Here is a 26,987-nt window from a genome sequence, read left to right as displayed (position 1 = left end):
GCTCTTTGGTCTGGCCATAGTGGAGTTTGGAGTGTGACTGTTTGAGGTTGTGGACAGGTGTCTTTTATACTGATAACAAGTTCAAACAGGTGCCATTAATACAGTAACGAGTGGAGGACAGAGGAGCCTCTTAAAGAAGAAGTTACAGGTCTGTGAGAGCCAGAAATCTTGCTTGTTTGTAGGTGACCAAATACTTATTTTCCAGCATAATTTGCAAATAAATTCATAAAAAATCCTACAATGTGATTTTCTGGATTTTTTTTCTCATTTTGTCTGTCATAGTTGAAGTGTACCTATGATGAAAATTACAGGCCTCTCTCATCTTTTTAAGTGGGAGAACTTGCACAATAGGTGGCTGACTAAATACTTTTTTTGCCCGACTATATATACACATACATATACATACATACACACACATACACACCCATACATACGTACACCATTTTCCTCTCTCCGCTTCTCTCACCCCATCCCCATCATTGCGTCTCCCAATACATACATTTTAAACAAACATAAATTAAACAAAAAAGCTCAATTTAAACTAAGAAGTTAGGTTCCACACATGGAACATACAGTGTAATTCTGAAATACATAGATCACCACCATTCTAAGAGAATCCTTGCAGCATAATAGCTGATACCTCAGGTTCTAGGTAATTTAGATAGGGTTCCCATACTTTGTAGAACTGATCTGTTTTAGAATGCAATGTACATGTCAGATATTCCAGAGGCACCCATTCAAATAGTATCTTATGCCAATCTTTAATAGAAGGAACCTTATCACTAATCCACTGTAAAAGMATGTTTTTCCTCGCTGCAAAGGTAAGGATGTTGTAAAGCCTCCTCTTACCCACAGAAGTAACATGCCTACTAGGGAGACCCAACAGTAAAGAAACTGGGTCCAAATCTAGATCAACCCCTAGTATCTTTTCAATTTCTTGCAGAACACCAGACCAGTATCTTTGTATTTTGGTACATGACCATAAACAATGTGTTAGGGTGCGTGTATCAGTTTTGCATTTAAGACACTGAGGAGAAGAGGAAGAGGGGCTAAAAGGATGTCTGCGATTTGGGGATATATGCAATCTGTGTATTATTCTTAATTTGATTGCTCTAGTACGATTACATATATATATTGTTTTTGCATATCTCCAAATGTCCTCCCACATCTCTTTGTCAATAGTAACAGACAATTCTTTCTCCCACACTTGTTTCACCCTCTGTGTGTCGACAGCAGAAAAGGACCTTAAAGCATCATAAAACAGACTTACAGACATTTTCCTTTGTGGGAAAAAAAGCATTCTTTCAATGACAGACATATCAAGGTTACCAATTAAGGTGGTGCTCTTCACAATATAATGTCTTACTTGTAGGAAGCGGAAAAAGTCGTGCTTTGGGAGTCGATATTTCTCGACCATCTGCTCAAATGACAATAAAATCTTATCAGCAAATAAGTCATTTAGTCTGCGTATGCCCTTATTAAGCCAAAAGTTAAAGCCAGCATCCAGCAATCCTGGACCAAAATCTGGGTTGTTAAGAATTGGGGTAAGAGCAGAGGTTAGTTTGGACCTTCCCAGGAAGCGTTGAACTGACCTCCATACTTTGAGTGTGTTAAGTGTAATAGGATTATTGCAGTGATCTTCTACAGACTTGAAACTTCTGAAAAATAAAAGATCCTGTAAGGGGTATTTTGAAAGAGAAGTCTCAATGTCTAACCAAATAGAGGAGTCATCGTTTGTGATCCAATCAGAAATATAACATAGGTGGGCACACCACTGATAGAACCTGATATTGGACAGATCCAAGCCACCCATAGAACTTGGCAGCTGCAATATTGCCATCTTAAGTCTTGGCTTGCGTTTACTCCATATAAAGGAACTTAGCCATCCATTTACATCCTTTATTACCTTATTGGCGAGTAATACTGGGATCATTTGGATTGGGTAAAGTAGTCTAGGTAAAACGTTCATTTTCAAGAGGGATATTCTACCCAACCCAGAAATCGGGAGAGAGTTCCAGCGCTCCAGATACTGTCTTATTGTATCAAACAAGGGAACAAAATTGGCTTTGTACATTTTCTGCAATTTAGGAGTTACAAATATACCCAGATACGTAAAACCTGAGGGAGACCATTTAGAAGGGAAGGGGGGAGAAGTATTAGGTACAGAGTGAAGGTTACCAAGTGGCATAGCCTCTGATTTAGTTAAGTTAATCTTGTAGCCTGAGCATTCGCTGAATAATTCAATAATATTAATAAGAGATGTAGTTGAGGTCTCGGGATTAGAGATGAATATCAGGACATCATCAGCATACAAGCTTATTTTATGGTGAACATCACCAATGAGCAGCCCCTGTATAGCAGGCGTTACCCTGATGGCCTCGGCCAGTGGTWCCATAARGAGTGCAAATAGGAGYGGGGACAAAGGACAGCCCTGTCTGGTACCTCTGTATATAGAGAAGCTATTTGACCGTAGCCCATTAGTAAGGACAGCAGCCTGAGGATCATCATATAACACTTTCACCCATTTTATAAAGTTGTCCCCGAGACCAAATGTATTTAGAGCAAAGAATAGGTAAGACCACTCCACACGATTAAATGCCTTCTCAGCATCTAGGGAGAGCACAAGACCATCCATAGCACTTTGTTGGTAGGCTTGAATTACATTAAGAAGCCGCCTGACATTGTTGCATGACTTACGGCCCTTAATGAAGCCAGGTTGGTCTCCTTTCACAATTAGTGGTAGTGAGTCCTCTAATCTTGTGTCTAGAATTTTAGAAAGCAATTTTCTATCCACATTCAGATGGGAAATTGGTCTGTACGAGGAACAAGACTCTGGACATTTTCCCTTTTTGAGAATAAGTGATATGTTGGCTTCTCTCAGCGTTTGAGGGAGCTGGTCATTTGAAAATGAGTGGTTAAACATATCACGCAATGGCTCAAGGATCAGGCCATGGAACTCTTTCTAGAACTCACTACAAAACCCGTCTGGTCCTGGGGCCTTACCATTTTGCAGATTCTTAATTGCGAACATTATCTCTTCCTCGGTAATAGGGGCATTAAGGAGAGACCTCTGTTCTTCGGAGATAGTAGGGAGCTCAATCTTAGAAAATAAGTTCTCCATTAATTTGGGTGCATCATTTGGCAGTTCTGAGGCATAAAGATTTGCATAAAACGTCTTAAATGAGTAATTTATCAATTTATTTTCATATAAATGATTGCCATCAGAATCAGTAATAGTAGCAATTGACTGTGAGTCAGCTCTCTTTTTAGCTAGGTACGCCAAGTACTTTCCTGGCTTATTGCCATTTTCATATAGCTTTTGCCTGACAAATCTCATTTTCTTTTCAGCGTCCTGTGTTAGGAGAGAGTCCAACGTTGATCTAAGAACTGATATTTCCTTTAATAGGGCAGGAGTGGGAGTTTTAATATAGTCCTTCTCTTGAGTTCCTAATTCACTCTCTAACGTTTTTTGCTTTTCACGCTTTTTCCGCCTCTTAGTGTCCCTTCAGAATTTTCCGGGAGTCCCACAACACGAATATTGCATCTGCGTCCTCGATTATCCAAGTCGTCGATGTGCTCCGCCATTTCGCGCACCTGTTTCTCAAGTGCTTTTATCTTAGTGTCCATAGATGTAGTTGAAGTTTCCACTGTAGCAATTCTTCCTTCCGCCTCATCAACACGTTTGACAACCCTCTGTAGTTCAGCTGAATGGCCTGCTATTGCTTCCAAGACCGTTCTTATCTTAACATCAATCACTTTACTAATGTCATCTTTTGAATCACCAGGTCCATTGTGCCTGGATCCGCAATGGTGTTAGCTTCGCTAACGTTAGCTAGCTCCTCCTGCACATCTACAGGGATGGTGGTTTTGGTCGAGTTCTTAGTAGTTCTGTTGGGCATGTTGTCAGAGATTTTTGAGAAATAGCCGTCAATACTCATTGTAGAATAACTTATTTAGCCAATTATACCACTTTTTCAAGCTAGGAGATTAATTAAAAAATATAAATTTACGAATGCCACGGGAGCTCGCTGAAACACAGTGTTCTCTCTACGGCGCCATTTTGTCCCCCCTTGTGCACTACTTTTAATCAAAGCCCTATTTGGAACTCAGTCTGTACCTGCAAAGGGTGTAACTTGAGGCAGAGGATGTCTTCGTCACTGCTGCACACCTGAGCATACTCCACCAGGGGGTCCTGGATCTTCCTGGCCACAGACACAGCCTGTCTCAGGAGAGGGGGGTAGTCCCGGAAATCTGCCTGTGGATTGGAGAAATAGAAAAATAAAGTGGCAGTCAAAAGTTAGGACACATCTACTCATTCAAGTGTTTTTCTTTATTTTACTATTTTAGTGAAGACATCAAAACTATGAAATAACACATACGGAATCATGTAGTAACTAAACAAATCAAAATATATGTTATATTTTAGATTCTTCAAAGTAGCCACCCTTTGCCTTGATGACAGCTTCGCACACTCTTGGGATTCTTTCAATCAGCTTCACCTGGAATGCTTTCCAACAGTCTTGAAGACGTTCCCACATATGCTGAGCACTTGTTGGCTGCTTTTCCTTCACTCTGCGGTCCAACTCATCCAAAACCATCTCAATTGGGTTGAGGTCGGGTGATTGTGGAGGCCAGGTCATCTGATGCAGCACTCCATCACTCTCCTTCTTGGTCAAATAGCCCTTACACAGCCTGGAGGTGAATCATCTTTGAATCATCTTTTTTGGTTACTACATGATTCCATATGTGTTATTTCATAGTTATGATGTCTTCACTATTATTCTAGAATATAGAAAATAGTCAAAATAAAGAAGAACCCTTGAATGAGCAAAGGTGTGTCCAAACTTTTGACTGGTACTATATGTAGAGTTAAGAGAAAAATCTATTTAAGTGTCACTCACTCCACAATATTACAGTCATTGGCAATACATAATACATATTTAAAAACCACATTGTGGACCACTCAGAGAGCYTTTCTGGAGGTACAGTATGTAGAAAACCTCCAATGTAGACAAAATTGAGATGAGGAAATGTCTTGTGAGAATAAAGAAAACATGTTTAGGGAAATGAGGGCAGGACTTGACCTCTGACTTCTTGCTGTTCATGTAGAGCATGGCCAGTTCATTGTCAACCAGCTCCACCCCGATGGTGGGGAAGGAGGACTCCTGCTCCAGCTCACTGGCAGTGCGTTTAATGTCCTCAATCACCATCTGGGCGTCCCTGCACAGGGAGTGGAGGGGAACATTACAGACATTCAGGATGCGTCCCAAATGGCACCCAAGTAGTGCACTATATAGGGAATAGGGTGCTGTTTGGGATGCAACCTCAGTCATGTTAGTAAGCTTCTTCAAACAGCAGTCTAAGAAGGCCACAGGTGAAAGAAACCAGGAGAGGGTTGCAAACCTGTTCTCCCCAGCTATAGCGATGATGTGAGGCTTCTTGCTGTTCAGAAACTTCTTCAGGGTTTCAATATCGTGGATCTAAAGGTATGGTAGGACAAATATTACAATATTTACAACAAATATGGTCAACAATGGATGGTATGGTTATCTGAGCTTCTTCAAAACTCTTGCTTTGTGTCCCAAATGGACCCTATTCCCTACATAGTGCACTACTTCTTTCCAGAGCCCTATGGTACGAAAAAAAGGTATGAAAATGTATGCACTCACTACACTAATTGTAAGTCGCTCTGGATAAGAGCGTCTGCTAAATGACTAACATGTAAATGGGTGCCATTTAGGACTCACACTTGGTTTGGTTTTATATATACCTTTTTCTCCCTTTCATCCTCCCTCCATGCGTTCCTCCTCTTCAGGAAGTAAGGAAGCCTGAGGAAATCCCCCACCTCTCCGTCACCGTTCACCAGGGCACAGAACACTGGGGTGTCTCTGTAGACAGACAGAGGTTTGCAGTGAATAATAACAAAGTCATAAACATAGAGTTCCAATTAAATTTCTCGAGGGGCTATGTCATAAACCCTCAACGTTCCAGAATGGGATGAAAATGGTAGCCATATTGGCCAGGGAGAAATCCAAACCAGTCTAATTTGAATGAATGGCAGTAGAGGCATAATACTGATTATACTTATGCAGGAAAACAAAAGTAAGGCATGTGATATTTAAAAAATTGTGTAAAAGAGTTATTGTCAACCTAAAATATTTTCATAAAATTATAAATACAGTTTTATACACATTTTCTGTATAAATTGCCTCTAAAATATATGTAAACAGACCGTAAATGTCAAACATTTTGTTTTCTTGGAAAGCTTTGAGTGCTATTATACTGTATGATACAATATCAGTACTTGTTGCATTTACAACTTGACTAAGTTCTATCATCAACTGATTTTTAGCCAGTGTATGGCTGTGGATTGACTGCATAGATGCAGTAGAGAGGTCAATGAAACTCAACCAAAATAATGGAAATACCATGGAAATGCGTGGGGTGAAAGATACCATGGGGGAAAAATCCCGAATCTCCTCATTACTAACACCACTTCTCTGTGCAAGCTGTGCGGCAAGTAGCCTAGTGGTTAGAGCGCTGGACTAGTAACCGAAAGGTTGCAAGATCGAATCCCTGAGCTGACAAGGTAAAAATCTGTCGTTCGGCCCCTGAACAAGGCAGTTAACCCACTGTTCCTAGGCCGTCATTGAAAATAAGAATTTGTTCTTAACTGACTTGCCTAGTTAAATAAAGAATTTAAAAAAGCTACCAGCTTATACAAAAGGGAGTTAGCATAGCAGTCACTCAATACTTCTAAACCTGAGAAGGAACTACATCTAAATGTTATGCAGTGAAAACAGCCAAATATATCCAAATCGGACTTTAGTAACCACATTGTGGGCCAGACTTGACAAATATTCATTTTGATTGATCAGATTTGTGGAATGTGCGCTAATCCGGTGTCCTTCTATCCCCCATGGTCTGCGTTCCATATTGATTGAATGGAATGTTGGCATATTGGCAGTTCATTTGAGACAGAGAGACCCGATTCCCTATATGGTGCACTACTTCTGCCCAGAGGCACATAGGGTCTAGTCAAAAGTAGTGCACTACATCGTGCACTAGGGTGAAATTTGGGACACATACAAAGTGAAGTCAGAGACAGTGTGCAGTACTCTACCTGCTGGATGAGAAGGCCACTCCCAGCACGCGGATCCCTTTGCCGTGGGCCTCAGATATGAGCTCCTCATCTTCCTCCTCCACTTGTTGGTCGGGCCGATAGGGCGCCACCTTCAGCCAGTTATACAGCTTCCTGCTGCAGGCCTGAGGGGCGGGCAACCACTATCACAACACTGTAGCAGGCTCAACATACATCAATGCTCTGAGCCGCCTGCTTTGGAAAGTCAATACCAGAATAAGAAAATAAGTCATCAATACCACAGTAGCAATGACGTCACATCAAAGTAAATAAAAGAAGAAGAAAAATCAAATTAAATGTTGAGGTAATGTCTTCACAATATATCTCAATAGATGTTGCTGCAGAAGATTTATCCTTGGGTGTGTGTGTGTGTGTGTGTGTGTGTGTGTGTGTGTGTGTGTGTGAGGGGGGGAGCGGGGGGGAGGAGTACCTTGATGATGTTCTCCTTTGCTTCTGCAATAAGTTTGTTCTTCAGCTCTTTCGCCATCTGCGGGTAAAGGAACTGTTTGAGGGATCGTTCAATGGCCAGAGTGCGCTGTCTGTTCCACTCCTGAACCTGGTGGCTGAACTCATCTCTGTAGTAAAACTGCTTTATCTCTTCATAGTATGCCTGGTCACCTCCGTACCTGCTCAACAAACATAGTGATATCATGGATACTTGACTGATTCAGGACAGTATACATGTAAACAGAACACATTTTGGAATATGTTATTACATGGTATTAATATGTTATTACATGTTATTAATGGTTATTTCATGATATTAATATATTATTACACAAGCTCAGAACCTGCGTTGCAAATGGCACCCTATTCCCTACATCAGTGGTTCCCAAACTTTTTATAGTCCCGTACCCCTTCAAACATTCAACCTCCAGCTGCGTACCCCCTCTAGCACCAGGGTCAGCACACTCTCAAATTTTGTTTTTAGCCATCATTGTAAGCCTGCCACACACACACTATACGATACATTTATTAAACATAAGAATGAGTGTGAGTTTTTGTCACAATCCGGTTCGTGGGAAGTGACAAAGAGCTCTTATAGGATCAGGGCACAAATAAAAATAATCAATAATTTTGCTCTTTATTTAGCCATCTTACATATAAAACCTTATTTGTTCATCAAATATGGTGAATAACTCACCACAGGTTAATGAGAAGGGTGTGATTGAAAGGATGCACATAACTCTGCAATGTTGGGTTGTATTGAAGAGAGTCTCAGTCTTAAAGCATTTTCCACACACGGTCTGTGCCTGTATTTAGTTTTCATGCTAGTGAGGGCCGGGAATCCACTCTCACATAGGTATGTGGTTGCAAAGGGCATCAGTGTCTTAACAGCGCTATTTGCCAAGGCAGGATACTCTGAACGCAGCCCTATCCATAAATCTGGCAGTGGCTTCAAATTAAATTAAATTTCCACAGAACCGCTTGTTGCAATTTCGATGAGGCTCTCTTGTTCAGATATCGGTAAGTGGACTGGAGGCAGGGAATGAAAGGGATAATGAATCCAGTTGTGTGGTCCATTTCGGGAAAGTACCTTTGTAATTGCGCACCCAACTCACTCATGTGCTTCGCTATATCACATTGACATTGTACGTAAGCTTGAGTTCATTTGCACACAAAAAAATCATACAATGATGGAAAGACCTGTGTGTTGTCCTTGTTAATGCAGACAGAGAAGAGCTCCAACTTCTTAATCATAGCCTCAATTTTGTCCCGCACATTGAATATAGTTGCGGAGAGTCCCTGTAATCCTAGATTCAGATCATTCAGGCGAGAAAAAACATCACCCAGATAGGCCAGTCGTGTGAGAAACTCCTCATCATGCTAGAGGTCAGACAAGTGAAAATTAGTAAAGAAAACCTTAAGCTCGTCTCTTGTCAATATTTTGCCCCTTGATAACCAGCGCACTTCTGTATGTTGTAAAAGCGTTATTTGGTTGCTGCCATTTTCATTGCATAATGCAGAAAATAGACGAGCGTTCAGGGGCCTTGCTTTAACAAAGTTAACCATTTTCACTGTAGTGTCCAAAACGTCTTTCAAGATGTCAGGCATTCCCTTGGCAGCAAGAGCTTCTCGGTGGATGCTGCAGTGTACCCAAGTGGCGTCAGGAGCAACTGCTTGCACACGCGTTACCACTCCACTATGTCTCCCTGTCATGGCTTTTGCGCCATCAGTACAGATACCAAAGTCCATTTGATGTCACAAAGCTGTCTAGTAGTTCTAAAATATCCTCTCCTGTAGTCCTGGTTTCCAGTGGTTTGCAGAAGAGGATGTCTTCCTTAATTGACGCCCCATAAATGTAACAGACATATACCAGGAGCTGTGCCAGGCCCGCCACGTCTGTTGACTCATCCAGCTGTAATGCATAGAATTCACTGGCTTGTATGCGAAGCAGTACTTGTTTCAAAACATCTCCTGCCATGTCACTGCTGCGTCGTGAAACAGTGTTGTTTGATGTATAGTCTGTATTGTCTGTATAGTTTTTTTGGCCTTTTCCCCAAGCATTGTCCCAGCCATATCCGCGGCAGCAGGAAGAATTAAGTCCTCCACAATAGTATGGGGCTTGTCTCGGTAGCTCACCATATAAGACGCTTCTAGCCCCTTCTTATTAATGGTATCTGTTGCTTTTATACATGTCTTACTAATCGAAAGTTGTTTTAATTCTCGCTCAAAAAACTCCCGTGGCTTATTTTTCAAATTGGCATGTTTAGTTTCTAAATTTCTGCGCAAGAGCAAAGGTTTCCCTTGACAGAGTAACGGTTAATGTGACTGGATGTTAATTATTTGACTAGGCTACCTGTATTTGACATTGTGTTGTTATTTCGAAGAAACACTAGATGGTTTAATTTTATTTTTGGCAGTGAAACGAGGCTACTCAGGCGAGAAAAAAACATCACCCAAATGTATAGCCCTGTTGGAAAATCTAAATGGACTGTTTGAAAATGTGAATCACATTTTCATTTGGCTTACCCCCGACGGCATTGCGCGTATCCCAGAGCGTAGTGCACTATTTAGTGAATATGGTGCCATTTGGGATGCTGACAATAATGTTATTAATATGTTATTACACAACGTTATAATAAAAAGCTCTCACCCCTTCACTCCAATTAGGTCAATACAGATGTTTATGGTGAGCAGGCCCTCTTCCTCTGCCTGGAACATCTTGAGGAACTGGTCACCATTCAGCTCCTTTACAGGCTTGTTTTTCAGATACTTAAAGGAGTAACCATAATGGGCCTCATCCACATCCTATAGGAAAGATTAGACCACATACATGTCTGGTAGAGTACTTCAAACTAGATCACGACATATTAATATATGCACTAACTATAAGTCACTAAATGACTAAATGTAAAAATATGAGTCAATGAAAAGAACATGTTAGATGTATTTTTTCTATACAGTATGTACTGTGCCATCAGAAAGTATTCATACCCCTTGACTTATTACACATTTTGTTGTCTTACAGCCTGAATTCAAAATGTATTAAATTTATTTTGTTTTCCCCTCACCCATCTACACACAATACCCCATAATGACAAAGTGAAAACATGTTTTTTTATTTTTGCAAATATATAAAAAATGAAATACAGAAATATCTCATTCACTTAAGTATTCACACCCCTGAGTCAATACTTTGCAGAAGCACCTTTGGCGGTGATTACAGATTTGAGCCTTCTTGGGTATGTCTGTATCAGCTTTGCACATCTGGATTTGGGGATTTTATCCCATTCTTCCTTGGAGATTTACTCAAGCTCTGTTAAGTTAGATGGGGAATGGCAGTGAACAGCAGTCTTCAACTCTTTCCACAGATTTTCAATGTGATTCAAGTCTGGGCTTTGGCTGGGTTTCACATTCTTGTTCTGAAGCCATTCGAGCATTGCTTTGGCTGTATGCTTGGGGTCATTGTCCTGTTGGAATGTACACTACCTTTCAAAAGTTTGGGGTCACTTCGAAATGACCTTGTTTTGAAAGAAAAGCACATTTTTTTGTCCATTAAAATAACATAAAATTGATCAGAAATACAGTGTAGACATTGTTCATGTTGTAAATTACTATTGGAGCTGGAAACGGCAGATTTTTAATGGAATATCCACATAGGCATACAGAGGCCCATTATCAGCATGTCACACCCTGATCTGTTTCACCTGTCCACGTTATTGTGTCCTGGGCGCTCTCCAAGGGCGCTCTCCTGGGCTACGGCAGTTTGGGAACAACAATCTGTCATTTGGAGGAATTCATGGCAGAGGTGAGAAGTTTTTGAGTCTCCGGTATCCGGGAGAAAGGTGGCCAGCAAACTGCTTGACTTACGTCAACTCCCGTAGTGTGGCAGACTACACGGTGGACTTTCGCACGTTGGCCGCTGAGAGTGCCTGAATTCCGGAGTCTCTTTTCGATACTTTTCTGCACGGATTATCTGAGGAGATTAAGGATGAGCTAGCTGCTCGGGAACTGCCGGTGAACCTTGACTTCCTTATCACTTTAACCATTAAAATTGCGGGAACGCAAGAGTGAGAGGAGGTCTGGTCTCGGGCACACTCGTGCATATGGTGCGTTCACCTCCTATGGAATCCAGGAGTTTCTGAAGGCAGCTCTTCCGAGAGGAGTCGAAGCCACCCGAGCTCTCGCGTGAATCTATGACGGGTGAGTTGGATACTCCTGAGCCTATGCAGTTGCGAAGAACTAGGCTATCAGTTTGGGAGCGCTCACAGAGGATGAACAGTAACTGTTGTCTTTACTGTGGAGGGGCAGGACATTTTATACCTACCTGCCCTATTAGGTAACCCTTGTCTTTAGTGGGTACCAGTACCATGGTGAGTCAGACTGGGAGTTTCCTAATTCCCATCACCTGCACACCCCTTTTTGCTCTTGTGCTGTGGGGAGACCAGAGTGATCATTGACCACAATGAGACTATACAGTTCCTCCTCATGACATCTCCCCATGTTCCGGTTGTGTTGGGATTTTCCTGGCTCCAAAAGCACAATTCTGTGATTGACTGGACCACAAGCTCCATCCTGAGTTGGAGCCCATTTAGCAATTCCCACTGCCTTCAAGCAGCACAACCTTCCTCAAGTCACCTTCCTCAGGATGTTAGCAAGATTGTGGATGTCTCTGCTATCCCCACAGAATACCATGACCTCCTAGAAGTATTCAGTAAGGCACGTGCTACTTCCCTTCCCCCGCACCGTCCTTATGATTGTGCCATTGATCTTCTCCCAAGCACTACACCACCTCGGGGTCGATTGTATTCTGTCTGGACCAGAGACCAAAGCTATGGAGGAGTACATAGAGGAGTCTCTGGCCACTGGAGCCGTCTGTCCGTCTGCATCTCCTGCCGGCGCAGGGTTTATCTTTGTGGAGAAGGACAAGACCCTGCGTCCGTGCATTGACTACCGGGGACTTAATGACATTACTGTCAAGAATCGTTACCCCCTTCCTCTCCTCGGCGTTTGAACCTTTCCAGGGGGCCACTTTATTTTCCAAGTTGGACCTTCGAAATGCCTACCACCTGGTTCGGAAACGCGAGGGGGATGAGTGGAAGACAGCCTTCAACACAGCCAGTGGACATTATGAGTACCAGGTCATGCCATTTGGACTCACCAACGCCCTCGCTGTTTTCCAGGCTTTGGTCAATGATGTGCTTCGGGACATGCTAAACCGGTTTGTGTTCTGTGTACCTTGACGACATCCTGTTTTTTTCCCGATCGGCACAAGAACATGTTCTTCATGTCAGACAGGTCCTTCAGCACCTCTTGGAGAACCAGCTGTTCGTGAAAGCCGAGAAGTGTGAGTTCCACCGCTCTACTATCACCTTTCTGGGATATGTCATTGCTGAGGGCAATGTTCAGATGGATCCTGGAAAGGTGAAAGCAGTGGTGGATTGGTCTCAACCAATGTCCATGGTGCAGTTGAAACGGTTTCTTGATTTGCAAACTTCTAACCGCCGTTTCATTCAGGACAACAGCAACCTGGCGGCACCCCCCTCGGCACTCACCTCTCCCAAGGTACCGTTCAAATGGTCTCCAGCTGTCGACAAAGCCTTTGTGGACCTGAAGCATCGGTTCACAACAGCACCCATCCTCATCCATCAGGACCCCTCGTGTCAATGTGTGGTAGAAGTGGATGCTTCTGATGTTGGAGTGGGGGCCATCCTGTCCCAGCGATCTGCCCAGGACCAGAAGCTTCATCCCTGTGGCTTCCTGTCCCATCGTCTCAATCCTGCTGAAAGGAACTACGATGTTGGCAACCGAGAACTCCTGGCGGAGAAGATGTTGTTGGAGGAGTGGAGGCACTGGCTGGAAGGAGCAGAACAGCCATTCCTGGTCTGGAACGACCATTAAAAACCTGGAATATCTCCATACAGCCAAGTGCCTCAACTCCAGGCAGGCCCGGTGGGCCCTCCTGTTCACCAGATTTAACTTCACCATCTCCTACCGCCCAGGGTCTAAAAATGTGAAGCCTGATGCCCTCTCCCGCCTACACAGTTCCTCTGCCACACCCTCGACCTCTGAAACCATTCTCCCTACCTCATGCCTTGCTGCCACAGTGGATTGGGGTATTGATAACCTGGTCCACGAGGCACAATGCTTCCCAGCCTGGACATGAAGGGCGCCCGGCTAACCGGCTGTTTGTCCCTAATCCAGTCCGGTCCCGGGTTCTGGAATGGGCTCATTCCTCCAGGCTGACCTGTCATCCAGGGTCCCGTTGTACACTAGCCTTCCTTCAACAACGTTTCTGGTGGCCCACAATGGCCCCTGACGTCTCTGCCTTCATCACCGCATGCACTGTGTGTGTGCTCACAACAAGACTCCACGGCAAGCTCCTTCTGGCCTCCTGCAGCCACTACCGGTTCCTCATCGTCCCTGGTCTCATATATTTCTGGACTGTCACTGGGCTCCCTCCGTCTGATGGCAACACTGTCATTCTGACGGTAGTCAATTGGTTCTCCAAGGCCGCCCATTTCATCCCTCTCCCCAAACTACCTTCTGCCAAGGAAAAGGCCCAGCTTATGGTGCAGCATGTCTTCAGGATCCAAGAACTCCCGGTAGACATGGTCTCTGATTGGGGTTCTCGTCTCAGTTCTGGAAGGCATTCTGCACCCTTATTGGGTTGTTGGCCAGCCTGACATCCGGATTCCATGCCCAAACTAATGGTCAGTCGGAGCGAGTCAACCAAGACCTGGAGACCACCTTAAGGTGCCTGGTCTCAACCAACCCCATTACCTGGAGCCGTCAACTGGTCTGGGTGGAGTATGCCCGGAACACTCTTCCCAGTTCTGCCACGGGACTCTCCCCTTTCGAGTGCTCCATGGGGTATCAGCCTCCACTCTTCCCTGAACAAGAGCAGGAAGACAGCGTACCCTCGTCCCAGATGTTTGTCTGCCCCTGTCGACGTACCTGGAGAAGAGCCAGGGCGGCAATTCTCAAGACCAACCCCAGGTACCGCATTGGGCAGAGGGTATGGCTGTCCACACGGGACCTGCCCCTTCGGATAGCGTCCCGCAAACTGTCCCCCCCGTTTTATTGGTCCTTTTCCCATCTACAGAGTCCTGAGTTCCACTGCTGTCCATCTCTTGTTACACTGTACCCTCCGTATTTACCCTACGTTCCATGTGTCTATAATTAAACCCGTGTCTCACAGTTCTTTGTCTCCTGTCCCCAGGCCCACCCCCCCCCCCCCCCCGCCATTTTTGGCCCTCCCGCGTATCCGGGGGGGCGCCCCCCGGGGGGTCGCCCCGGGGGGGGGGGGTTTAAGGCCCTGGGTGCCCCGGGGGGGTACGGCCCAGCGGGGGGTGGCGGGGTTCCCCCTCGAGGCACCCCCGACCCCCCCCCCCCCCCCCCGTGTCATTGATGGCCATCCGGCATACGCGGTGAGACGTCTCCTGGGTGTTCGACCACGGGGCAGGGGTTTACAGTACCTGGTTGACTAGGAGGGTTACGGCCCAGAGGAGAGGTGCTGCGTTCCCGCTAGAGACATCCTGGATCCAGCCCTCATCGCAGACTTCCACCGCCGACACCCCGGTCAACCAGGCGGCGCCCCTAGGGCGGGGGGGGCGTAATGTACTTGTACTAATGTACTTGTCCTCTTGCTCAGTTGTGCTCCGGGGCCTCACACTCCTTTCTATTCTGGTTAGAGCCAGTTTGCGCTGTTCTGTGAAGGGAGTAGTACACAGTTGTCCGAGAGCTTCAGTTTCTTGGCAATTTCTCGCATGGAATAGCCTTCATTTCTCAGAACAAGAATAGACTGATGAGTTTCAGAAGAAAGTTCTTTGTTTCTAGCCATTTGAGCCTGTAATCAAACCCACTGATGCTCCAGATACTCAACTAGTCTAAAGAAGGCCAGTTTTATTGCTTCTTTAATCAGAACATTAGTTTTCAGCTGTGCTAACATAATTGCAAAGGGGTTTTCTAATGATCAATTAGCCTTTTAAAATGATAAACTTGGATTAGCTAACACAACGTGCCATTGGAACACAGGAGTGATGGTTGCTGATAATGGGCCTATGTACGCCTATGTAGATATTCCAAAAAAAATCTGCCGTTTCCAGCTACAATAGTCATTTACAACATTAACATTGTCTACACTGTATTTCTGATCAATTTGATGTTATTTTAATGGACAAAAAATGTGCTTTTCTTTCAAAAACAAGGACATTTCTAAGTGACCCCAAACTTTAGAAAGGTAGTGTAAATCTTCACGCCCAGTCTTAGGTTATTTGCACTCTGAAGCAGGTTCTCATAAAGGATTTGCCTGTATTTAGCTCCATTCATTGTTCCCTCTATCCTTACCAATCACACAGTCCCTGCCGCTGAAAACCATCTCCATAGCATGATGCTGCACAGTCGGGATGGTGTTAGACAGGTGACGAGCTGTGCCTGGTTTTCTCCAGACATAGTATATTTTTGCATTCAGGTCAATTTTGTCTCATCAGACCACATGCTCATTTGCTTTATGCTCTCATAGTCTTTCACGTGCTTTTTGGCAAACTCCAGGCGTGCGTGCTGTTTTGTGCCTTTTTCTCATACGTGGCTTCCGTCTGGCCACTCTCATAAAGCCCAGATTAGTGAAGTGCGGTAGAGATTGTTGTCCTTCTGGCAGGTTCTCCCATCTCAACCAAGGAACTCTGTAGTTCTGTCAGTGGTCATTGTTCTTGGTCACCTCCCTGACCAAGGACCTTCTTGCCTGGTTGCTTAGTTTGGTCGGACGGCCAGCTCTAGGCAGAGTCTGGGTATATTTTTGATGGAGACCTCTGTGCTCTTGGAAACTTTCAAAACTTTAGAAATTGTTTTATACCCTTCTCCAGATATATGCCTCATCACAACTCTATCTAGGAGTGCTACGGACAGTTCCTTGGACTTCATGGTATAGTTTCTGCTCTGACATGCACTGTCATCTGTGGGACCTTATATACAGTGCATTCTGGAAGTATTCAGACCCCTTCCCCTTTCCACATTTTGTTACGTTACAGCCGTATTCTAAAATTGATTCACTGTTTCTCCTCATCAATCTACACACAATACCCCACAATGATAATGCAAAAACTGTTTTATTTTTACATTTATGCAAATTTATAAAACATGTAAAACTGAAATACCTTATTTACATAAGTATTCAGACCCTTTGCTATGAGACTCGAAATTGAGCTCATGTGCATCCTGTTTCTATTGATCATCCTTGAGATGTTTCAACAACTTGCTTGGAGTCCACTTATGGTAAATTCAATTGATTGGACATGATTTGGAAAGGCACACACCTGTCTATATAAGGTCCCACAGTTGACAGTGCATGTCAGAGCAAAAACCAAGCCATTTGGTCGAAGGAATTGTCCGTAGAGCTGCGAGATAGGATTGTGTCAAGGCACAGATCTGGGGAAGGGTACTAAAACATGTCTGCAACATTGAAGGTCCCCAAGAACACAGTGGCATCTATAATTCTTAAATTAAAGAAGTTTGGAACCACCAAGACTCTTCCTAGAGCTGGCCGCCGAGCCAAACTGAGCAATTGGGGGAGAAGGACCTTGGTCAGGGAGGTGACCAAGAACCCGATGGTCACTCTGACAGAGCTCCTGAGTTCCTCTGTGGAGATGGTGATCCTGCTGGAAGGTTCTCCCATCTCTGCAGCACTCTATCAATCAGGCCTTTATGATAGTGGCCAGACGGAAGCCACTCCTCAGTAAAAGGCACGACAGCCCGCTTGGAGTTTGCCAAAATTCACCTGAAGGACTCTCAGACCATGAGAAGCAAGATTCTCTGGTCTGATGAAACCAAGATTGAACTCTTTGGCCTAAATGCCAAGCGTCACGTCTGGAAGAAACATGGCACAATGACTACGGTGAAGCATGGTGGTGGCAGCATCATGCTGTGGGGATGTTTTTCAGCGGCTCGGACTGGGAGAATAGTCAGGATCGAGGAAAAGATGAACAAAGAGATCCTTGATGAAAACCTGCTCCAGAGCGCTCAGGACCTCAGACTGGGGCGAAGGTTCACCTTCCAACAGGACAACAACCTTAAGCACACAGCCAAGACAATGCAGGAGTGGCTTCAGGACAAGTCTCTGAATGTCCTTTAGCGCCCCAGCCAGAGCCCAGACTTGAACCTGATCAAACATCTTTGGAGAGTGCACTGTAGACAGGTGAGTTTCTTTCTAAATCATGTCCAAACAATTGAATTGGCCATAGGTAGACTCCAAACAAGTTGTAGTGACATGTCAAGGATGTTTCAGACTGTAACAAAACAAAATGTGGAAAAAGTCAAGGGGTATGAATAGGGAAAGGGGATACCTAGTCAGTTGCACAACTGAATCCATTCAACCAAAATGTGTCTTCTGCATTTAACCCAACCACTCTGAGTCAGAGGAACAGTTGTTGTGGGAGTTAACTGCCTTGCTAAAGGGCAGAACAGCAGATTTTTCCACCTTGCCGGCTCAGGGATTCAAACAAGCAACTCTAACCGCTAGGCTACCTGACGCCTCTGAAGGTATTGTATATCCCATGAAAGACCTAAATAAACCACTAATACAACCAACAAATAAGTGGAGGTAATTGCAGAATAGGGTTGGAAAATTCAAGTAACTTTCACAAATTCCCAGGAATTCCTGGTAGAAGGATAAAGGATTTCTTCCAACTGGGATTTCTGGAAAACCTGGGAATTTTCCGAAAGTTACTGTGAATTTTCAACCCTATTGCAAATAGATGGTGTATACCTTCTTTCCCTTCTTGGTGGGTTTGATGTTGATCTTGGCTCTTTCCTGGAACGTCTGTCGGAGCACATGTCTGACTAGAGGCTCCCGGGCGATCTGCATGGCAACCATGTAGCGAGTCCCCTCCAGTACTGCCTCCGCTGTGCTGAACTGGCTGCACAGGCAGAGAGAACATACTATTAGTAGTATTGCGGAAGCTATAGGTTTGCATCTCGACTTGAGATGCAGCCATGTACAAGTTTGCATATTCACCTCTCAACACCAACTCTGTTACTGCTAAAATGGTGGGGTTATCTTAATATTAAAGTGTATTCTGTATACAGTGCAATATTGTGTCGCCGGTTAACCTGCAGATGTAGTCCTTAGCCAGCTCCATGGGCTCAGCAGGAAACTGCTCCGTCTCGTGACGCTGGTAACTGTCACGTAGGTTTTCTCCAAACTGCTCTGGAGTCAGACCAAACTTCTTGGCCAGGCCATCTGACGAGAGAACCCTTTAAATGGTGGACTCAAAAACTGTTGCAAATACAGTTGGCTCGTGATACAGGAAGTGCACTTTGATTAGCAAACTCTGTTTAAGTACAATAGTCACAGTTTTCCAGTCACACATTCTTTCGCAAGTTTTTGTATTATCACAAGCTAACTGTATAGACCTGAAGATGTACTGTAAAGCACACAAATCTGTCTGTAATAGGTGCTGATAGTGATGCCTACTGGACACACATGATAAAGCACTCACCCAGTCCTGCACACTGGCAGATGCTGTACATATCCCTGCGAGATGCAAGCTTCAGGTCCGGCCCTTTTGACTGCTCCTCTTCTTCCTCTTCCTCCTCCTCTACTTCCTGCTCATTACCTGCGAACAGAATACATGATAATTACTCTGGTAAGGGTAAAGGTGCTTTCCCCATCTTACAATATATAATCTAAATCGTACCATCTTCATCCACTTTGATCTTCTTCAGCTTTTTCTTGCTGGACCTGGCTGCATTCTGCATCTTTGGAATATCCCGGCCATAGTACAGCAGGAAATGGTTGTAGACGTCGCCCAGTTCATCACTAGACTGGACATCCTTCAGCCTTGTCAAAAAACATAATCAGGTATGCATTCAGATACAACAAAAATAATAAAGGTGTCATAACATGACTAGCGTACTGTCTAAGGGGTGTACTTGTACATCAAGTTGCCTCACTACAGAAACAGGAGATGGGCTGTTCTGGCTCAGACAAGGCTTATTTACAAACATGTTTGACATGACAAGCCTTACCTCTCTAAATCTGAAGTGTCTAGTGGTCGAATGCCATCAGCCAGTGGCTTATCTGGGTCAGCTGAGATCTGTTCAAACTGGTATCCCTGCATCTTCTGGAACAGGCGTCTCAGGTTCTGTTTGCGGGTTTTCAGCTGGGTCCACTGAGGAAAGAAAGTCCCACATTAAACAGTAATTAAACAGAGAGAATAAATGAAGGGTTAAAGTTAACCAAAATCCAATGCTACAGTATATTACCTTCTCATCCCACTGCCAAACCTTCCACAGATCATTGATATTGAGTTCAGGCTCCACATACTCTTTCCTGTAGAACGCTATAAACGGAACCTAGAAGTGAAACAATGAAGACAGTTTTATTAACTAACTGTGAAAAATGATATGGAAGAACTCAACTTTACCTACAGTGCTAGAAGGAATGTGTAGTACCTCAAAGTGTTGGTTTCTCATGAAATTCAAAGCCTCTTTAATCTTCTGTATGGTGCTGGGGCCTTTTCTGCTGAAAGTAGTGGTTGGACCTCTGTCCAAATAGTCTGCGTTCTCCTGAAAACACAGAATATTAGATTTTTAAAAATACAAACATTTTAAAAACAGACCTAGACTGTAGCATCAGCTTTAACTAATTGTCTTATGAGACCTAGCTAAAATATCCTCACTCCAGTACCTGCATGGAGATGGTGAGAGTAGAGAAGGCATTCCTATAGATCCACTCAGCCTCCTGTTCCAGCTCATCATCCTCTGCTGGCTTCACACGAGTGGAGCGCAACTAAAAACAACAAGACCACACACATAGAAAAGGGTATGGGCTACAGCAGTGGTATTCAAAGTCAGTGGTATTCAAAGTCGGGGTCGCGGGGCAACTACAGTGAAAAAATTAAGAGTATAGATTATTGTATGGGACAATATGCAAAAGTTTTTGAGAAAGATAATTATCATTTCTTTATTTTATTTCGTTTCTTTTCATTTTGATAAGAGATGCAAATGTAATGAATTGAAGGTGATTTGTTTATGTAAAAATCGAAATGTACCGATTTTAAGGTTGTGTCATATTTGGGGTGGGGTCATGCAAAATTATTGCGAAAAAAATGTGGTCCCCAGAAATTCTGGCTGAAGAAATTAAAAAGTTTGAATACCATAGGGCTACAGCGTCAAGCCCATAACAGTTATAGGTGAGTTTCAGGTGCTCACGTGTCCAAATTACTATGACTGTGACTGTGCACCCTATTCCCTATATAGTGCACTACTTTTGACCAGAGCCCATAGGGTCCGAGTGCCATTTGGGATGCACCCTTTAGAAGTATACACACCTGGAACCTCTCTGGCATGTCAGTGGAGCGGATCTCGTTGTCCTGGTCCGTCATGTGACTGCTCTCCAGCTCGCTAGGCTCATAGATCTCAAAGATACTGCGTCGACCCACCCTCTTCTTGGCCTGCTTCTTGGGCCGGTCCCATGACTCTTCATCTGCATCCTCCTCCTCCTCCTCTGCATCTTCATAGGCTTCAGTGTCAAACTCGGCAAAGTCAAAGTCCCCTCCAAATATCTCTTGGGCCTCCTGAAGGGCTCTGTAAAAAGGCAGTGGTGCTCAGTACTAAATACTGCATGTGAGTACAGATAAACATGCCAGCGTCCCAAATGGCACTCTATTATAGTGCCCTACTTTTGACCAGGGCCCATAGGGGAATAGGGTGCCATTTGGAAAATATCTACCATATCAAATTCTATTGCACAGATAGGACTTCTTACTTTCGGGTAAGCTTTCAGGTGGAGAGGCTACTGCAAATTGGGATCTAAGTGATTAAATGAAATGTCAGAATCACTTACGCATCTGTATATCCTGGCAGCTTCTTCCTCCACTTGGGTTTTTTCAAGGGCTGTCCGTCATCATCCACAATAAAGTCATCGATATCTGAGGAAATTTAAAAAAAACACTATGACTCAAATATTTTCAAATGGCTAACTCAAAACAACTCAACTGTTTATAGATGAAGAAACTAAAATGTTTCATACCAGACTCCTCATCGTCCTCCTCCTCKTCCTCCCCGGGATGCAAAGGCACATCCAATGCCTCACCCTCATCCGCTCCCGTCCCCATGAAGATCTCATCCGCTATCATGTCCTTCTCATGGGCCTCCCTGACATCTTCATCTCCCTCCTCATCCTCATCATCCGACATGTCTCGCAAACGACGGAACTTTTGCTGTTTATGATGATAAGGAAGGAGTAGAGATATCAGGAAAACATTTTAGTCAATCTACTTTTACATAGTATTTTTAGAGAGTGGGACCATGGGACATGACACGAGACCTCCGCTGTGTGTTATACAATGTCCATGATGACAATGAATTTTGCTTGTCATAATGGCATCGGAATATTTACCCTTTTCACTTTTACTCCCAAATTCTCCTCAATGAGATCAATATCATCATCATCCAAGCGGTCGTCAAAGCCTGTAGACAGAAATCGCAAGATACTCAAACACCAAATGTGATTATTATTGGTATGCATGATTCTGCTGCACACTGTTAGGTGTCACAAATCATGAAGGCTTGAATCTGAATGGGCAAAATAGAATCAAAGGGTTTACGACATTATAGTTTATTCAATGACTGAAGACATAGCCTACAATGTGGCTAGGAAGCAATCACAGTGCAGCCCAGACATGAATAAATACAGGACCAATTTATGAATGACCACTTACTTCTCTTCCTCTTACGGTGTCCAATTTCCTCCCCAGAGTCACTATCACCTTCTTTATCTTTATTCCCTTCTTCCTCATCCTCTTCCTCCCCTCCCCCTTCATCCACACCATCATCAATCAGACCACAGAGGTTTCCATCTGCATCTTGATCCTCAGTATTCTCCTCTTCCTCCTCCTCATCTAAGTCACAAATCAAGAAGTTGTACATTGTTAACATCGATCTTATTTAGGGTAGTTGTGATGATGATAACTCTGTCAAGGAACATCTTTGAAATAAAATCTAAATGATTCACATGCTGTACAATGAATAGATTACCATCATTTGCTGCAGCATGCTTCAGTGCCTTTTTCTCTGTGTCCTCTGGACTCCCAAATTCCTCCTCAGACTCCTCTGCTTCCCTCTCGATGAAATCCATGTTTAGTGGCTGTTGAAGAGATAATAAACAACATGATTTTCATTAGCTGGTTATGTGTCAAAGAACAGTTTTTGGAAATAATGTTATGGGAAAAAATTATTCCATCATTTAAAAACGTTAACCAATTTATTACACCATATTTTACAGTTTACGTGTTTAAGTATGGCTATGTCATAAGAAAACCTTATTGTAAATAATGAAATATTAGGCTACAATAAGCTATGATGATAAAACGCTGCTGTCTGCCATGGCTGACTGGTAGAGATGCAGTAGAACATTATTATAGCCAGGGGGCGAAGACATTGCTAGATATCACAAGGTTTAGCTAGTTAGCTACGATAAAAATGTATGACTTGGCAAATAAGCAAAGGTACCCGTAGCTATCCAACGGATTTCAGGCTGGAGCTGCAGGTAGCATTCTTCTTAGCTACAACAACATAGCTAACGTTAGCTAGCTTGCATAACAACAATGGAAAGAGATGGCTACCAAGCTAGCCCCATCTACTGTAGCTAGCATACAGCTGTATTGCCAGAAACAGCTGGCTGACTCCCATTGCCCATAACGGTACATACCTATGTGACAGGAGGCAGGACCGGCTCCCTTTTAAGTTGACTGATTAGCAAAGCGTGATATGGAAAATAGATTCATTTCTTAACGACAAAAATGTATTAGCTATCTAGGCGCAAGCAAATTTCCAAGACTGGAATGCAGAAAAATCCCTCAAACTCTAAATGAAGGCGAGGCACGTCACAGATGAACACAGCTCTCCTTGGATTGCAGAGTGCAATCCTTGCATTATACTTTTCAATGTTTTCGTGTGTTATTTTTCTAGTGTTATTTTTCTAGTGTTATTTAATCTCTCCTCAGCCTAATATTATTCTGTTTGTCCTGTGGGTACCTTTGCCACTGTTCCACCCCTTGTGTATTGCGCTGACATGGTGTAACATAATACATTTTGTATTTGCATTACTTTTCAATGTCTTCTTTTTGTAATATTTGTCTGTAACATAGAACATGTTATTCAGTTTAATTGGACCTTGTGTTTAATGTATTGCACACAAAATTCACTTGAAATATAACTTTATTTTAGAAAACACATTAATTAAAAAAATTATCCAAATACTGATGGAAAATTGCATTAGTGTTGTTACACAATGTCAGTATTATCAGGTTGTATCAGATTGTAAAGGGGCTGTAGTGTAGCCTACAATCATTTTCATGGCAAATAATAATTTTCGGATCAGACCAAAAATCACAATTCAAAAACTCCACAATCCTACAGCTTTAAGCCAACGTTAAATCCTCTTTGAGATGAACAAGGTGCATCAGATTCCTCCTGCAGGACTGCTCTATGACACTTGCTCCACAGGTCGCATTTGAACATCTCCAATCTAGATATGTAAAGACAGGAGTATGGTAGTTATTATTTGTCAGATTATGGAAAACGTTTCCCCCATTCATTCAAACATTGATGGAAGTGAACAGAGTGTGCAAAGAATACTGAGACAGACAAGTGTCCTACTTACGTGAACATGTGGCGGTGTGCCTAAGACATACGTTACAGCACTGGCAATGTCGACTGCTTCCAAACACTGTAGGAAGGCAGTAGAATTATAACGTACACATTCAAAAACAATCATATAGCCTGTATGCACAGATATCATTATTATTGTTATTATTCACCTTCATACTGTTGTAGGTAGCAGCAGCCTTCTCTGGATGCAGGCTGTGAAGCCGGAAAGCAAATTCTGTTTCCACCATACCAGGAGATATACACTGTTCAGAGGAAAACAGAAACACAGGGTTAGTGACAGTTTTACATTAGATGGCTCTAACGATTACATTGTGCATTAGCTAGATAAATCGGTTGATTTGTAAACATCAATGTGGTCTATTATGAGGACACACTGGCCTGATATTGTGGAGTGTTGCCAATAATAGAACACCATCGTTTTCAGCAGTGTACTATTAGTGTACAGTACTCACAATATGACAAATTAGCACAATTCAGTGCTGGGTGGCTATGGACGACTGATCAGCTCATTGACAATAGAATGAAATATTTCTAATAAGAAGACTAAGAATTAATAACTTACCGTGGCTCGAATGTGGGTTTTAGCCTCTCGCAGCTCTTGCCGCAGCTCTTCTGTCAGGGCAGTCACAGCATACTTGGTAGCACTATAGAAGTGTGTATCAGCACTGAAAACTACACGATGTCCACTCATACTAGAATAGAAGAAGATACATTATGGTTTGTACTACCAGTGGATTGTCCAAAGAAAAGCATTCACTGCAACCTGAGTCCAATTGCATATCTGGAGGTAGAGATAGAGTTGTACGGTACCTGTTTATGTTGATGATATGTCCATCATCCACCTTCCTCTCCTTCATAGACTGGTATGCCTCTCGTGTGCAGATAGACAATGCAATGACGTTCACCTGTAAAATACATCCGTTGAATATCAATGTGATATTAAATAATGGACTGAAGAAAGTGTGACGGCCATCCCTTGTTTTTTTTTTATAAATAAGGTCAGTAACAACACAGAGATTGAAACGTATATCAATAACAAATGTTATTAAATGATGGAGAGCATGACACAGGATAGCGAAAATCATGCTTTGCTTTTTGACTGTAAGTCGCTCTGGATAAGAGTGCCTGCTAAATGACTAAAAATAAAAAATAAAAGATAAATATGGACAGCAGTTGACATAAACACAGAGATCATTGACAGTGACACCTACATCAATCATTGTCCTCCAGCCATCGGTTTTGCCATTCAACAGTGACTCTGAATGGGCCAGGCCAGCATTGTTGATGCACACATCCACTCCCTGATGGAGAGTCTTGATGGCAGAGAACATGGAAAGGATCTCCTCTTCATTTGAAAGGTCACATTTGTAGGGAACAAGGGTGCCACTGTGCCCAGCGCTCTGACACTCTGCTGCCAGTTTCTAAAATCAAGAGGTAAGATGACTTCATGCACTATGTTCCAAAGGTTAAAACACCATGGTGAAGCCATATGAAAGTAATTCCCAAATGTGCTTCATTTGACACATAATATTTTCTATAATATCATATACTACTGTGAGTACTGTGGCACACATCATAAAAGTAATGAAACAGTTTGCAAAGAATACTTCACAATTGGTATAGATCAGGTGCCATTAGACTGTAGTAATCTATAATAAACCTAACCTAAAACGTGTGATGCAAACCTTGTGACAGAATGCAGGTGACATGTAAATTATTTATTTGTTGGCCCATATATGCTACATATGAAATAGTGCAGTAAGTGTGTATTTTGAATTTGTGAAATTGTTTGATGTTATATGAAAGTAGAGGGATTTATGTTTCTAGAACCGTACCGCAATTGATAATCTATTCAGTATTTGGCTGTTTAGTTTTCCAGCGCCAATTCGCCCTTTAAACAAAACATGTAAGGTCATTGGAGTAAGGTTAGCTCCTTTAGTCCAATATTGGGCTAAGATAGTAGTGCATAGTGCCTAGTCAGCACAGTTCAAAAAGTAGAAACAACAAAAAGCCTACACTAACGCTTTACGTCACATACATGGCCCACCTCTATTTTCTCGACGTTCCTGGCACAGCCGACAACCTTCATGCCGTGCTGGACAAGAGCCTTGCATATCGCCGCTCCGATTCCAACAGAAGCCCCGGTAACAAGCGCCACTCTACCTTTCCAGCGATCCATAATCTATCAACACAACTGGATACTGTATTTCCTAAAGTTGCTCAATTGTATACTGTTCTCAAGTCGTTCAGAATTTTGCAGAGTATCAGCAACGTTGTATCCATTGATAGGTGCACAAACTCCCTAACTCGTGCCCAATGAAACTCAGGCCAAACCCCTTGTCCCGCAAATGATTGAATATTCATAGGATGACTGATTGCTGTTCGAGCCCTTTCCTTTCCTGTTTTTTATTTTATTTAACCAGGCAAGTCAGTTAAGAACAAATTCTTATTTACAATGACAAACCCAAACGACTCTGGGCTAATTGTGCGCTGCCCTATGGGACTCCCAGTCACGCCCGGATGTGATGCAGCCTGGATTCGACCCAGGGACGACAGTGAGGCCTCTTACACAGAGATGCAGCGCCTGTCCAGACCTGACACGTCSCGTGCGTCGCAAAATTGGTTATACCCACGTGGGTGATTGAAAGACGAACTGTTTTGCCGGTAGTTGTGGTAATAGAATGAAAGTTTAGATGCGATTACCATATAAAGTAAACGATGAAAAAGCCTC

The 26,987-nt window shown here is 43.2% G+C and overlaps 2 protein-coding genes across 4 annotated transcripts in view; both read right to left on the bottom strand.

Moving 5' to 3' along the window:
• Nucleotides 1-23,514, bottom strand: part of LOC111949468 (transcription elongation factor SPT6) — a 48,897-nt gene extending 25,383 nt beyond the window's left edge. The window contains exons 1-22 of one of the 2 annotated variants that reach the window (XM_023966679.2): nt 23,295-23,514; nt 22,622-22,730; nt 22,306-22,485; nt 21,984-22,054; nt 21,615-21,804; nt 21,429-21,513; nt 20,914-21,169; nt 20,271-20,372; nt 20,036-20,149; nt 19,847-19,936; nt 19,610-19,752; nt 19,279-19,421; nt 19,081-19,197; nt 18,692-18,821; nt 18,348-18,498; nt 10,239-10,393; nt 7,572-7,767; nt 7,124-7,266; nt 5,771-5,888; nt 5,404-5,480; nt 5,085-5,220; nt 4,118-4,255 (exon numbers count right to left, since the gene is read on the bottom strand). In XM_023966679.2, coding sequence (XP_023822447.1) covers nt 4,118-4,255; nt 5,085-5,220; nt 5,404-5,480; nt 5,771-5,888; nt 7,124-7,266; nt 7,572-7,767; nt 10,239-10,393; nt 18,348-18,498; nt 18,692-18,821; nt 19,081-19,197; nt 19,279-19,421; nt 19,610-19,752; nt 19,847-19,936; nt 20,036-20,149; nt 20,271-20,372; nt 20,914-21,169; nt 21,429-21,513; nt 21,615-21,804; nt 21,984-22,054; nt 22,306-22,485; nt 22,622-22,721 — 2,835 coding nt within the window. In that variant the 5' untranslated portion in view covers nt 22,722-22,730; nt 23,295-23,514. Of the gene's footprint in view, nt 1-4,117; nt 4,256-5,084; nt 5,221-5,403; nt 5,481-5,770; nt 5,889-7,123; nt 7,267-7,571; nt 7,768-10,238; nt 10,394-18,347; nt 18,499-18,691; nt 18,822-19,080; nt 19,198-19,278; nt 19,422-19,609; nt 19,753-19,846; nt 19,937-20,035; nt 20,150-20,270; nt 20,373-20,913; nt 21,170-21,428; nt 21,514-21,614; nt 21,805-21,983; nt 22,055-22,305; nt 22,486-22,621; nt 22,731-23,095; nt 23,193-23,294 lie in introns of those variants that run through there. The other variant, XM_023966680.3, reaches the window with a different exon arrangement.
• A 426-nt stretch (nt 23,515-23,940) lies between these two features.
• Nucleotides 23,941-26,564, bottom strand: LOC111982530 (dehydrogenase/reductase SDR family member 11). 2 transcript variants are annotated; one of them, XM_024014092.2, is made up of 7 exons: nt 26,304-26,564; nt 25,468-25,677; nt 25,067-25,161; nt 24,819-24,948; nt 24,406-24,498; nt 24,249-24,314; nt 23,941-24,113 (listed from the first exon to the last, which is right to left on the bottom strand). In XM_024014092.2, exons 1-7 carry the CDS (start codon nt 26,433-26,435, stop codon nt 24,072-24,074), a joined length of 768 nt encoding a protein of 255 aa, XP_023869860.1. In that variant the 5' UTR covers nt 26,436-26,564; the 3' UTR covers nt 23,941-24,071. The 2 variants fall into 2 exon arrangements, with proteins under 2 accessions (XP_023869860.1, XP_023869859.1); XM_024014091.3 differs by having other exon boundaries at nt 26,295-26,525.
• Between the last annotated feature and the right edge of the window lie 423 nt (nt 26,565-26,987).

The sequence above is a fragment of the Salvelinus sp. IW2-2015 genome, linkage group LG22, assembly GCF_002910315.2.
Source record: "Salvelinus sp. IW2-2015 linkage group LG22, ASM291031v2, whole genome shotgun sequence".
NCBI classification, from domain to species: Eukaryota; Metazoa; Chordata; class Actinopteri; order Salmoniformes; family Salmonidae; genus Salvelinus; species Salvelinus sp. IW2-2015.
Note: the sequence above shows the minus strand (reverse complement) of the source record. Positions and strands in the feature narration are given on the sequence as shown.

Coding starts and splice junctions, on each gene's coding strand:
- LOC111982530 (XM_024014091.3), bottom strand. CDS start 26,435: ATGGATCGCTGGAAAGGTAGAGTGGCGCTTGTTACCGGGGCTTCTGTT. Junction 24,949..25,066: donor CATATCATCAACATAAACAG/GTACCGTACAAC, acceptor CTTCTATTCTAG/TATGAGTGGACATCGTGTAG. Junction 24,114..24,248: donor GCACACCGCCACATGTTCAC/GTAAGTAGGACA, acceptor TTACATATCTAG/ATTGGAGATGTTCAAATGCG.